Source organism: Ranitomeya imitator, chromosome 4 (assembly GCF_032444005.1).
Source record: "Ranitomeya imitator isolate aRanImi1 chromosome 4, aRanImi1.pri, whole genome shotgun sequence".
NCBI classification, from domain to species: domain Eukaryota; kingdom Metazoa; phylum Chordata; class Amphibia; order Anura; family Dendrobatidae; genus Ranitomeya; species Ranitomeya imitator.
Window position 1 is genome coordinate 199628277 of NC_091285.1, and position 13451 is coordinate 199641727.

Consider the following 13451-nt stretch of genomic DNA (forward strand, 5'->3'; position numbering starts at 1 on the left):
CTATCCTTGAAGGTACTAGGAAAGGCACTGCACTTTGTGTCCAGGAATTTAGTTCCATTTTTCCAACGGAGTTATCAATATAAAGTCTAAAGAAAGTTCAAAAAGAGCGAGGAGCAAAGTTCAAAAAGCAGTCTTTCCGGAGCTTTGATTTAGTGCCTCCGGGCTGATAAAAAGTTCAAGAATATGCAAGAAGTTCATACAGACAAGTCTCTGTAGGCACTGGGCTTAAACGTTGCAGACTGATAACAATGACTATACTACATTTTCTGTTTAACTATATACGGCATAACATATATACAATTCACATTATGAGCTTTATAGTTGGTAATCTGCATACCTGGCCGGTAATTGACCCTGGGTACTACGCTGTGATCTACGTAATAGCGGTGTCTCTTCATGTGGTGTACTACTGTCTACTGCGGATGTAGTATCTGCCCGCTCTGCTAAAGATAATTCCACGACTATGGAGTTGGCAAGTCCACCGTGAATGGGATTACTCTGACCAGGAATCTGTTCTTCCTGGCCTGGAACCTCCTGTAGTACGGGGTCAGCCTCTTCCTGTCTTGGGACTTCTGGTATTGGGTTTGGTGTTGGGTAAAAGGCCACCATGGGAACCACTACTGCACCATGGTATGTTAGTAGGGTTTTGGGAAAGTCTCCTATACAGGTGTGATACACTTCCTCTTCTTTTTCCTTTACTGGTTGAACCTGTATGGGTTGAATAACTTCTGGTTCTGGCTGGACAACGTCTGGCTCTTTCAATGCTTCCGGACATAATTTAAGATTGTCTCTTGACACTAGTACAGATGTTAAGCCTCCGTTTTTGCTAATGAGACACATTTTAGGATTATCCACTCTTGTTGGTAAAACTGTGTAGGGTACGGCTTACCACTGATTGTCCAGTTTATTGGTTCGATGATTTCTCTTGAGCACTTGGTCACCTGGTCTTAATGGGGTCGCTAGAGCATTCTGGTTGAAAGTTCGCTCTTGTCTTTCTCTAGTTTGCTGAAGGCTTCTTTCCACACTCTCTTGCACTTGGCGATACTGCTTTTGCCGTATGATATCCCAATTGGAGTCTTGGACTTCTGCGTCTAGTTTCAGAATTCCCATTTCTAGATCGATTGGTAATTGGCCGGGTCTTGCACGCATAAGGTAAGCTGGGGTGCAATTGGTGGAACTCACCGGGACATGATTATACAGATCCACCAAGTCAGGCAATTTCTCTGGCCATTGATTCCTTTCTGCCTCAGGTAAAGTCTTTAGTAGTTCTATTACAATATGGTTCATCTTCTCGCATAAGCCGTTTGTTTGTGGATGATAGGCCGTCGTCCGGATCTTTTTGCAACCATACATATTACAGAATTCTCTGAAGATCTCTGATTCAAAGGCTGTACCTTGGTCGGTGAGAACCTGTTCCGGATATCCATGGGGTCTACAAAAGTACGTTTGGAACGCTTTGGCTGCTGTTTTTGCTGTCAGATCTTTTACGGGTACTACTACCAAGAAGCGTGAATAATGGTCCACGATGGTCAAGGCATAGACATAGCCAGACCGGCTTGGTGTCAACTTCACGTGGTCCATGGCTACAAGTTCAAGTGGTTGTTTGGTGATTATGGGCTGCAGTGGTGCTCTTTGGTTCTTTTGATCGTTTCTTCTGAGGTTGCACGGGCCACAATTTCTGCACCACTGTTCGATTGATTTTCTCATCCCGACCCAATAAAATCTTTCTCTTAGAAGTACTTCTAACTTTTTCCAACCGAAGTGACCAGCACCATTATGGTAAGCTTCGAGGACCATCTTGACATCTTGTTTAGGCACGATAATCTGCCAAACCAATTCATGTGTTTTCGGATTGGTGTACCTTCTACAGAGCTTCCCTTGATACAGGAACATTTTGCCTCTCTCTTTCCAGAGTTGATGCGTCTCTTCTGGGGCATCCTCATCAGGATATGCACTTTGCTCAGTTAACAGTTCCTTCACCAACTTCACAGCCGGATTGCTGTCTTGGGTGTCAGCCCATCTATGGTGTGCTAACGGATTTAAATTCACCTCTTGTTGTTTCTGATAGGTACTTGACTGATGATGTTTTGCCTTGGGATGATGGAAGGCTGGTAGTTCAATTTCTTCAAGCTCCCCCATTTCTTCTTCTACATCTCTCAAGTGTGGCATCCGGGATAGGGCATCGGCATTTCCATTCTTGCGACCTGCTCGATACTTGATCTTGAAGTTGTAATTAGATAACCGGGCTATCCATCGCTGTTCTAACGCACCTAATTTGGCTGTGTCCAGGTGGGTCAACGGATTGTTGTCAGTATAGACAATAAATTCTGCAGCGGCCAGATAGTGTTTGAAACGTTCAGTCACAGCCCAAACTACTGCCAGTAGTTCCAATTTGAAGGAGCTGTAATTTTCTGAATTTCTTTCAGTAGGCCGGAGCTTTCTACTTGCAAAGGCGATGACTTTCTCCCGACCTTCTTGCTTTTGTGACAGCACTGCTCCTAGTCCCACATTACTGGCATCGGTGTAGAGGATGAAAGGTTGATGGTAATCTGGGTATGCCAGAACCTCTTCTCCGGTTAGTGCCTTCTTTAGTTGTTCAAAGGAGTCTTCCCTTTCGTCGTTCCACTGAAAAGGAGGGTTTCGGTTTGAAGGTTTCTTCGTCTGCCCTACCAAGGTGTCTTGCAAGGGTGCTGCCAACTTGGTAAATCCTTTTATAAATCTGCGATAGTAACCCACCAATCCCAGGAATTGTCTCACTTCTTTTGCGCTGGTAGGTCTTGGCCAATCCCTTATGGCGCTTATTTTCTCGGGATCTGGTGCTACTCCCTCCGAACTCACGATGTGTCCCAGGTACTGTACCTTTGGCTTGAGAAGGTGACATTTGGATGGCTTGACTTTCATGCCATACCTGGATAAGGCTTCGAACACTTCTGCCAGGTCTATTAAGTGTTGTTCGTAAGTCTTTGAGTAGACGATCACATCATCTAGGTACAGGAGGACGGTCTCGAAGTTCTTGTGTCCGAGGCAGCATTCCATCAGCCGCTGGAAGGTACCGGATGCGTTGCAGAGTCCGAACGGCATGCGATTAAATTCACATAGACCCATTGGTGTGGTGAATGCCGTCTTTTCCTTATCTCGCTCAGCCACAGGGACTTGCCAATACCCGCTTGTTAAGTCTAAGGTGGAAAAATAATTAGCAGATTTCAAAGCAGTTAAGGACTCTTCTATCCTAGGCAAGGGGTAGGCGTCTTTATGGGTGATGTTATTAATCTTCCGGTAGTCTACGCACATTCTCATGGTTCCGTCCTTTTTTTTGACAATCACTAGAGGGGCCGCCCAGGGGCTACAGCTGTCTCTTATTACCCCGGCCTGTTTCATCTCCCTCAGCATATCTTTTGCACATTGATAGTGAGCGGACGGTATGGGTCTATATCTTTCTTTTATTGGGGGATGGTCACTGGTGGGGATTGTGTGTTCTACCCCTTCTATCCGTCCGAAGTCCAATGGGTGTTTACTGAAGACTTGTTCATATTCCGTCACTAGCCTATACACCCCTTGTTTTTGATGGGTAGGTGTTGAATTTATGCCCACGTGTAGCTGTTGGCACCAATCCTCCATTTCTCCATCTGAGCCATTGCCTTCCACCTGACAGGTTGGTTCTAAGGGCTCAATGGTTGTGATGGCATTGTTGTCAACAGTATATAGCTTTGCCATTGTAGCATACCTTGGCAAAGTGACCTCTTCCTCTCCACAGTTCAAAAGTCGTACCGGCACTCGTCCCCGGTGTACCTCGACTATCCCTCGTGCTGTGAGTATAGTGGGCCTGCTGTCGGTGTACACTGGTTCTATTAAGGCTTGATAATCTCGTCCCTTAGTACCAATGGCTGCTCTACACCATACCAGCATTTCTGTTTTTGGTGGGATTACAATAGATGTTGGATCACTTACCCTCACACTGCCGATTTCTCCACCTGCAACTTCTACCTGTTGCCTTAACATCAATACTTTTATTTCCCTCCGGAGAACTCTCTGCTGGCAGGATTGGGCAGTTTCAGCAATTTGCTGTAAGACAGAAATGACTTCGGAAAAGCAGTTCTCTAACACATTCATTCCTATCAATACAGTTGGTTCACAGTTCCGCCGGTCAACATCAACAACAATTATACCCTGTTTCTTCAATTCTACTTTACCAATCTTTATGGTCATCTCCCTGAATCCTAGTTTCGGTACCAACTTACCATTACTGGCCCATATATCTAGTTCAACATCAGAGGGCCCTTTATCAATATCTGCATCAGCCCAGTACCTCTTATAAAGGATATACGGTATAGATGAAATCTGGGAACCTGTGTCCAGCAAAGCATTGAGGGGCATTCCGTCCAGCACGATAGGGATAATGGGTCGTCCTCCGATGTACCTGTCGTGCCAGGGTGTTGGGCCTTGAAAGTTCATTCCTGCGAAGCGGCCCGCATTCCCAGGGGATTCCCGTTTAAATCACAATCTCGTGCAAAGTGGCCTGGCTGCTGGCAACGGCGGCAAATGGGCTGTCCATCCGGTTGGTAGCGGTCGCGGGGTCGTCCTCTCCATGTCGGGTATCTCCGGGGTCTCATCCATGGAACACCTTCTCTACGGTTTGACAACTCCATCTTGGGTCCTCTCATCTCCTGCATGGTTTTAGCCATTGAAGCAACAACATCAGTTAAAGAGTCAAGCTTTTGTTGAAGAGCCTCATTAGTACTGGGCCCCAGGGGCTTAGCAATGGCCCCGGACATAGCTGATGTCACTGGTACTCCATGTTGTTGAGGAGCCTCTGCCATGAGTTGCGCAGGATCCTGATCCCGAGGTGCCTCTGCCAGCTGGAGACGTATAACGCTCTCCTTTAATTGGGCAAATGTCAATTCAGGGTTCTTAAAAACAAGCATGCTCACATGCCCCCGGTGAGAAGGGGTGTAGAGTCCCTCAATAAATTGATCTCTTAGCAGTTTATCCGCTCCGGTGTTAAAAATGGGTTCAGCCAGTGTAAGTGATTTAAGGGCTTCCTGCAGGTTTAAGGCAAAGTCTCTCACGCCCTCATTAACTTTTTGTTTGCAATTAAAGAATCGTACTTTAGCTTTGCTGCTGGCAGTGGTTTCAAATGTAGCTTTTAATCCAGCAAATATGCGTTCAACAGTGCCTTTTAGATCAGCTGCCCATGCTGTGACTTCTTGCTTAGCATGGCCACTTAACTGCATCATCAGGAGACTAACACGCTGAACTTCACCCACAGGGAACATGTCAAAATGGGCCAGCATCTTTTCTCTGAAATCGTCAAGGGTATTAGGCTCACCTTCATACATTGGAAGCCATGGGCCACCCGGGGTATATGGCATCAGCACCGGCATGATGGGCGCCACTCCTTGCACCGCTGCGCTACCGGACTCTCTATCGACACTCTGTCTTTCAGCTGCATTAGCGTCGCCGGGTGCTGCGGCGTCTCCGTGCTGCGACATACTGTGCCCCCTTAGTTAATCCGGACCCTTCCGGTCCTCCGCTTCCGTCGGGATAGTGTAGATTCGTTCCGCTGTGCAGCAGGATCGATTTTCCCCTTGCTCTGATGTCAGAGCGCTCAGCTTGGTGCCGCCCACAATGACACGCCCCCTGCTGCTCCCACCCACCGCGCTCTGTAATGGCGGATTCTGAAGTTTTTCAGTTAGACTGGGGCTCAGGTGATGGCGTAGCTCAATTAACAGTCTCGTGCCTAACGGTTATGAAGTGATTACCTCAGGGGATGGCGGCCATCTTTACTCCATTATAACCAATGGGGAAAAGTCACTTTCAATAGTTTTCAATGGAGAATGGATTTTTCTTTAATAAAGTCAATTTTCAAGATTTTTCATCCACGTTTTCACAGTTTTGGGCTCCAATCACGGCACACAATACCCGGTATACGGGCTGGCTAGATCCTGTTCGTGACGCCAATTGTGACGCCCAAGAGACCGGGGTACCCAGCACCGGACCAATGGGGTCTGTCTGTTGAGGGGGGTGTCACGGGTGGCTTGACCCGGTGCTGTGGCCTCAGGCAATGCACAGTGTAAAGGGTATCATGAGGGAACAGGCACTTACTTGATCAGCAGCAGGTTCTCCCAGCGGTGATGATCCCAATGCTGGATAGATGGCTATTGTCCAAATGAAAGACTGAGGCACTGAAACGTTTAACCAGTTTACTTTAACAAAAAAGGATTTACAACCAGTCCTGTCACCGGAGTCTGTATGGGAACTCTGAGTTACTTTGACCCTGCTGGGGTCTTCGCCTCTTATTGTACGCAATATCTGTGTGGCCCTGCTGCTGTATGTGAACTGGCTGCCGGCCCAATCTGTCCCCTCCGGGTCCTGGTTCGACGGGCAACCCGAGTCCTTTTATCGGCTTACCCCCTCCAGGAGTACCGCTGAACTCTGTGTCTGTTGCTGCGTCCGACCCTAGTGAAGCTGATATCACCTCACGTTTTTTCCGGTTGCTGTATTATATGTAATGAATACAGCCACGGATCCGGTATCCGTCTTTGCGCCTGTTCTGGGTAGTGATTAATGCTACCCGGTTCTCACAATGTCCTTTTTCTCTATCCCTCTTCTCCTCAGGCCGGTGATTTAGGCCTGGTAACAGTCACAGGGCTGTTAGAGATTCAACTGTATGACCTCTCACTTTCAGCTCCTTAGCCCAACTGCCAGTTCTTCTCTCAGACCAGAATGGATCAAGGGGAGTCTCTGGAGCTCCCCCTTCTGGCCGGAGGTGGTAGTGCAGTCTTGCTATTTTAGTATTTGCATTTACTGTCAGTAACTATTTTTGTGGCAAATACCCCTAGGGGTGCCACATTAATTTATAATTTGCACCAATTTTTTAGACCTTTACAGTTCTACGAATGAAAGACGAAATACAAAAAATAAAACATGTAGAATGGTGAGTCAGTGGTTAGAATTGTATCCTTGCAGCGCTGGTTTCAAATCCCACCAAGGATTGAAGTCAGCAAGGAGCAATGGCATACCTAGAGTCTGATGGACCCCAATGGAAAATTTGGTCCTGCCCCAATCCCTGCATGTTGACCAGATGTATGAGCCATTGTAGAGTTCTAAATCCTATAAATACTTGTTCCCTCCCCTCTCATTATGTAGTAGTGCCCCCATCCTAGGCCCCATCCAGGTATATAAGTCACTCATCCTGAAGCCCCATCCTAGTACATATGTCCCATATCCTGGTACATATGCCCCCCATCCTGAGCCTCTTTACTGGTATATATATCCCGTACCCTGGTATATATGTCCCTTGTATAATATGATGATTGTACTATATGAAGAGGATACAAATTTTGATGGGAGTGTTTCTTTAACATCAAAATTGCAAGTGAGATAAACTCTAGTGTCAGAATAGCATAATTTCTAAGTTATTTAAAGCATCCATGCTTATCTCCACAAGACACTAAAGGTCCAGTGTTTTTATAATATCCATAATGACTAGTCGTATAGAGCTAAATTGGTCATACTATGACTGGAAGACATAAAGTCTTGTTCAAAAGTTTTGAGACTGACATAAAGTTTGGTTTCCTCAAACTTTGCTGCCTTAGTGATTTTAGATCCTTTAGTCAGATATTACTATGGTTACTGAGGTACAAGTATTCCATAAGGCTTTCGTTAACAAATACATCAAGTTAATGTAAAGACTCAATAATTACACTGTTGACCCTTATTTTTCAAGACTTTTAAAATTTGCCCTCACATGATGGATATCTGTTTCTGAGCCAAATTCTGGCTGAGGACAGCCCGTTCTTGTCTTATCACCATTTGGGGTTTATCACAATTTTTGTGTATTTGTTTTTTTTTTTGAAGGATTGACCACAGGTTCTCAATGGGATTGCGCTCTGGGGAGTTTTATGGCAATGCAACCTAAATGTTAATGTTTTGCTTACCAAACCACTTAGATATCACTTTAACCTTGCAATTTGATGCAACATTAAGTTGCAAAAAGGAATTTTTCATCACCAAATTGCTCCTGGATCACTGGGAGAAGTTTGTCTTGAAGGATCTTGTTTAGATGACATTATTTATTCATGGCAGTTTTCTTAAGTTATATTGTGAACGAGCCCACTTTCCTGGATGAAAAGCAACTCCACACCTAAATAGTCTCAGGATACTTTACTGTTGGCATGATATGTGGCTCATGGTGGCCCACGCTTTTTCTAAATCATTCTTCCAGATATCCCAAACAGTCTGAAGGTAAGGCCATGGTCACACTTATGAGTGCAATGAGGGAAGCTCGCGTAAGTCTCTCGCCTCAATACCTGGCACTGCCGTCCACCCTCGGGACCGAAGCATTCGCCTGCATACAAATACATGCAGCGGTACGATCCGGTCCCGAGTGCCGGCGGCAGTGATGGGTGTTGAGGTGAGAGACTCACGCGAGTTTCTCGCATTGCACTCGCAAGTGTAACCCCAGCCAAAGAGAAAATATCTTTACCCCAGTCCTCTGCAGTCCAATCCTTGTACTTTCTGTAAAGTTATTTTCTCTGATAAAGCCCCATTCACGTATTGTGTACAATGTTGAAAACTAATATAATATTCTCTGCTTTCAATACTTTATCATACTTCCTGCAGGTGAAATTGGGATCCTCTGCTCTGCACTTAGGAAGCTTGAGTGAAGAAAATCACGAGAAAGAAAGAGTCAAGATATTTGCATTATATTATCAAGATATTACTGCTTCTTACCTTTGAATACATATTGTTTGCATGATTTACATGAGCAATAGAAAATGTCCATTAGGTTAAAAAATATAGATCAATTTAAGAAGTATGTGGATCAGTTTTTGCTGTAGAATGCATCTTGTCTTTTATTATCTCTTTATGTAATTTCTGACTGTATATTGCCATTCATTAGTTTGCAGGAAGCTATTTCCTCTACAACATATTAATTTACTATAAAAGATAATGTTTTGTGAAAGACATTTTCCCAGTACAAACGTTTTCCAATGTCAGGTAATCATGCACTAACGCTTTGCTATAATGAGTATACCTGTGCATTATATTCGTTATATAAGCAATCTGCAGATGCAATTGACCTGTCCACGTAAACAAAAAATATTTCCAGTTTCATAAAATTTTGTTAAAAAAAAAAGAGTTCTACAAACTAAATCCATTTTTAAGGTATAAAAAAAGTTACATTTTTTTAGTTATGAAATGAATGCCCCCCCCAAAATCAATAGCTTGGAAGTTAACCAAAATGATGCCATTAAAAAATGCAACTCATCCTGCAAAAATCAAACCATTGAGAAGAAAAAAGATTGAGTTTCTATATGGTACATCTGTATCCTTGAGCTCTAGTGGCACCTATTGGAAGTAACAATCCTAAAAGTAAGTATCGGCCCTTTAATGAGCACGCCCACATGACTTAGAATAATAGTTAAACCAATATCTCAATTCGCAGACAGGATTTCCAGGGTGTATGAGATCTGATTTGGCTGTGTGAGAGGCCTCTGACTGGAGTCTAAGGGGTAACGTTTCTCCTTGTAGAGAGTGACATGGCTGACATGCCAGGGTAAGGAGACTTAGAGGCAATGCAATGCTCCTCTGGGAAATTAAATGTGCAAATTGTATCTTGAGAGAGCAAGAGTACTTGAATTCTAGTGCCACATATTGGAAGTAACAATCTTAAAAATCAATATTGTCCCTTAAATGAGACTGGCCACATAACTTAGGATTAAAGCCAAACCACAATCCTATTTTGTATTAATTTTTCAAAGCATACATGTTTAAGATTTTACTTAGGAGGGGGTAAAATGTTAGCTATTTAGTCTGGACCCCTTTTGTCTGTCATCATATTTCCATGGTTGTTCAGAATCTCAATTTGTACTGAGGAGGGGCCACATCTCTAAAGGCCCCTTCACATTAAGCCACGCTGCAGCGATACCGACAACGATTCGGATCGCTGCAGCGTCGCTGTTTGGTCGCTGGAGAGCTGTCACACAGACCGCTCTCCAGCGACCAACGATGCCGGTAACCAGGGTAAACATCGGGTAACTAAGCGCAGGGCCGCGCTTAGTAACCCGATGTTTACCCTGGTTACCATGCTAAAAGTAAAAAAAAACAAACACTAGATACTTACCTACAGCCGTCTGTCCTCCAGCGCTGCGCTCTGCTTCTCTGCTCTCCTCCTGTACTGTCTGTGAACCGGAAAGCAGAGCGGTGACGTCACCGCTCTGCTTTCCGGCTCACAGACAGTACAGGAGGAGAGCAGAGCACAGCGCTGGAGGACAGACGGCTGTAGGTAAGTATGTACTGTTTGTTTTTTTTTACTTTTAGCATGGTAACCAGGGTAAACATCGGGTTACTAAGCGCGGCCCTGCGCTTAGTTACCCGATGTTTACCCTGGTTACCAGTGAAGACATCGCTGGATCGGTGTCACACACGCCGATCCAGCGATGTCTCCAGGGAGTCCAGCGACGAAATAAAGTTCTGGACTTTGTTCAGCGACCAACGATCTCCCAGCAGGGGCCTGATCGTTGGTCGCTGTCACACAGAAAGATTTCATTAACGATATCGTTGCTACGTCACAAATAGCAACGATATCGTTAACAATATCGTTATGTGTGAAGGTACCTTTAGCACGAGTCTGCAAAGCATGAGATCCAATTTGGCTGTATGAGAGGCTGGTCTGGCTGCGAAACCAGTTCAGCACAGCAACTGATATGCTGGATGAATGGGAATGACCCAATAAAAAACGATGGGATCAGTTTCCCTACTGCGTTTTTGTAGCATTTTAGAGGTAAAAAAAAGGGCTTGGTTGGACAAATGGAAATAAGACTTAAAATATTACAGCTCTCTGAATGTGTCACAAAAAAATTCTGGGTCCTCAGCAATAAAATAGGTTGGTAATGATGGGATTTTTAGGGTTGATATGACAATGTCATTCAAAACTAAAGATTTATATAAATTTTTGTCTTTGGTCGTTACTTTTCTCATTTAAAACCATAAAAAATACACGTATACAGTACGTTGTTCTTTTTTACATGAGCAGACAGTAACAATCAAAGAAAAATATGTACCGGTATATAAAGCTTTCGCTTTGAATGAGATTGTCAGGTGTTGCTATCGTGCACAGTCTTACTGCATTAGTTTAACTCTGCAATCTTACAGGAAACCACTAATGGCACGTTGTAAAAGCAGTGGAGATGAGAGCAGCAAAAACTATGTAACCATTGTACTATTATTGTATTATTATTGCTATTTAGATAATATGCTGATAATATAAAATATCAGTTGCATTTATATTTAATTCTTATGTGTAGAAATGTAATTTTTGCCAATATTAAACTTATTTTTATGAATAATATCATACAAAGAGCACATGATTATCCAAATTATTTCAATAATGAATAAAAGAAATGCAAAAAATCTGATCTGTCTCATGTAATATCAAATACATCTGAAGTTATAAGAACTTTACAAAATATGGGACTGGTTTCACCACTCATCCCTTGATAGATATATTTTTGTAAAAAGATCTCTTTTAGGAATGATTCATGGTCTTTAAAGTAAAATAAGGTATGTCAGATAACGACAACATACTTTATTTAATATGTAGGCTTGATTACCTATGACAGCGATAGAGATCGAGTGCCCAAACTCCAATTCAAAATCCAGTTACTTATCGCAAAATGCCAATACGGCAATGTCACCTGAATACTGAGGTTTTAGTTTTAAAAAGCAATTCGTAGATAAACATCTTTTGGCTTAAAGGAAAAACACAGTATGATGAGCACACAGCTCCTTTATCTTCCGTATAATGCCCCCACAGCTCCACTATACACAGTATAATGAGCTTACAGATCCCCTATGCATAATATAATGGGCCGCAGTGCCCCTATACACTATATAATAACCCCACAGCGACCCTAAGCACAGTATAATGAGCCAATAGCTCCCCTAAAACAGTATAATGGGCCCACAACTCCCTTATGCACAGGATAATGGGTCCACAGCTCCCCTATTCATATTATGATGCCCTCGCTAACCCTTCAAAACACATTATAATGACCCTCACTGTAGTCCTCACACTGTATAATAGCTCCTACAGTAACCCCAACAGTAGTCCCCACACTGTATGATGGTCCTCTCAGTAGTCCCCAAACTGTATAATGGTCCACACATTAGCTCCCACACAGTATGATAGCTCCTTCAGTAGTCCCTACACTCTGGGGGTCCCCACATTAGCTCCCACACTGTATGAAGGCCCCTCACAGTAGTCCCCACATTTTGAGGGCACCCACACTTTTTGTGGGCCACCAAAAATAATCTCCACACTGTATGGGGCCTCCCACAATAGCCCTTTACTGTATGAGGGCCAACCATAGTAGTCCCCAAACTGTATAACGGGCCCACATTTTGAGGGCCCCTTGCTCAAACAATGTATAAGGACCCCCTCTCCACTGTATGAGGGTCTCCTACATTGTATGATGCCCTCACAGTCACAGCCAAATGTTTTAAGTAAAATAGAAAACATCATATTCTTACTTAATCCAGGATCCCAACAAGTCCACTAGGAGGATCAACTTAATGATGCTGATATCCTATGCATCCGCTGGCGCCACTGCATCATCTTGCCGTTCTGTAGACCACAGGCTCAAAGCAACCTGTAATCTACAGAATGACCAGCAGGGCTTAACTGCTACACTACTGGGGTAGATGATGGAGTGCATGAGCTCGGTAGTGCTAGGGTGGTGGCATGCATGCCCACAGAGAGGGCACTGAGTCCCCTCTCTGGTATGTGTGTCATAGGTTCACCACCAATGTCCTATGACATAGTAGTGATGGCCCGTACACTAGTATCAGTGCTGGACAAACACAAGATCTGAAAATGGTACATTTATGTTGGTACCTTTCCCAGATGTGCCATAAATACTAGTAGCAGGAGTCAGTAACTGGCATCATGGGATTTTTTTTTGGAGATGTAATACTTTGTATACATTATTGCACAAAAAATATAAAGGGCTCTGTCTCAAGATTTCACAGTGCAAACTTTTTGAATAGATCTCTTATGCAATTTGTATTGTGAAATCTGGAGTCAGAACTGCTTTAATGCTATTGTAAGAAATACACTGCAGGTCAAATAACCTAAAATGTTTGTTAGTCCTCCAATGTTTTCAACATTTTATTTGTTTGTATTAGGTCTACTTTTATTATCAATAAAGCTCTATTAAATGAAGGATGAATTTGCTTATTTATTCTGGGTAAGATTAATGATACAATTATCATCTAACACATTTATAGAGAACCAGCATGATTTTGTAATGTAAAGTAAAGACATCACATGATTTTAATGAGCTGTAATACACAGGGCTGTATTTGCCACTAGGCACCCGAGGGCAGATGCCTAGGGAGACAGTGTGTGGGGGCGGCACAACCATGAAGCTGAACACATATTTTTTAGC

General features: G+C 43.6%; 1 protein-coding gene across 1 annotated transcript in view; it reads left to right on the plus strand.

The window, feature by feature from the left end:
• The window catches only part of PAH (phenylalanine hydroxylase), a 189514-nt gene extending 180238 nt beyond the window's left edge, over window positions 1–9276 (plus strand). Inside the window, exon 13 of the mRNA XM_069764263.1 lies at window positions 8623–9276. Coding sequence (XP_069620364.1) covers window positions 8623–8666 — 44 coding nt within the window. The 3' untranslated portion in view covers window positions 8667–9276. The remainder of the gene's footprint in view (window positions 1–8622) is intronic.
• The last annotated feature ends 4175 nt before the right edge of the window (window positions 9277–13451 follow it).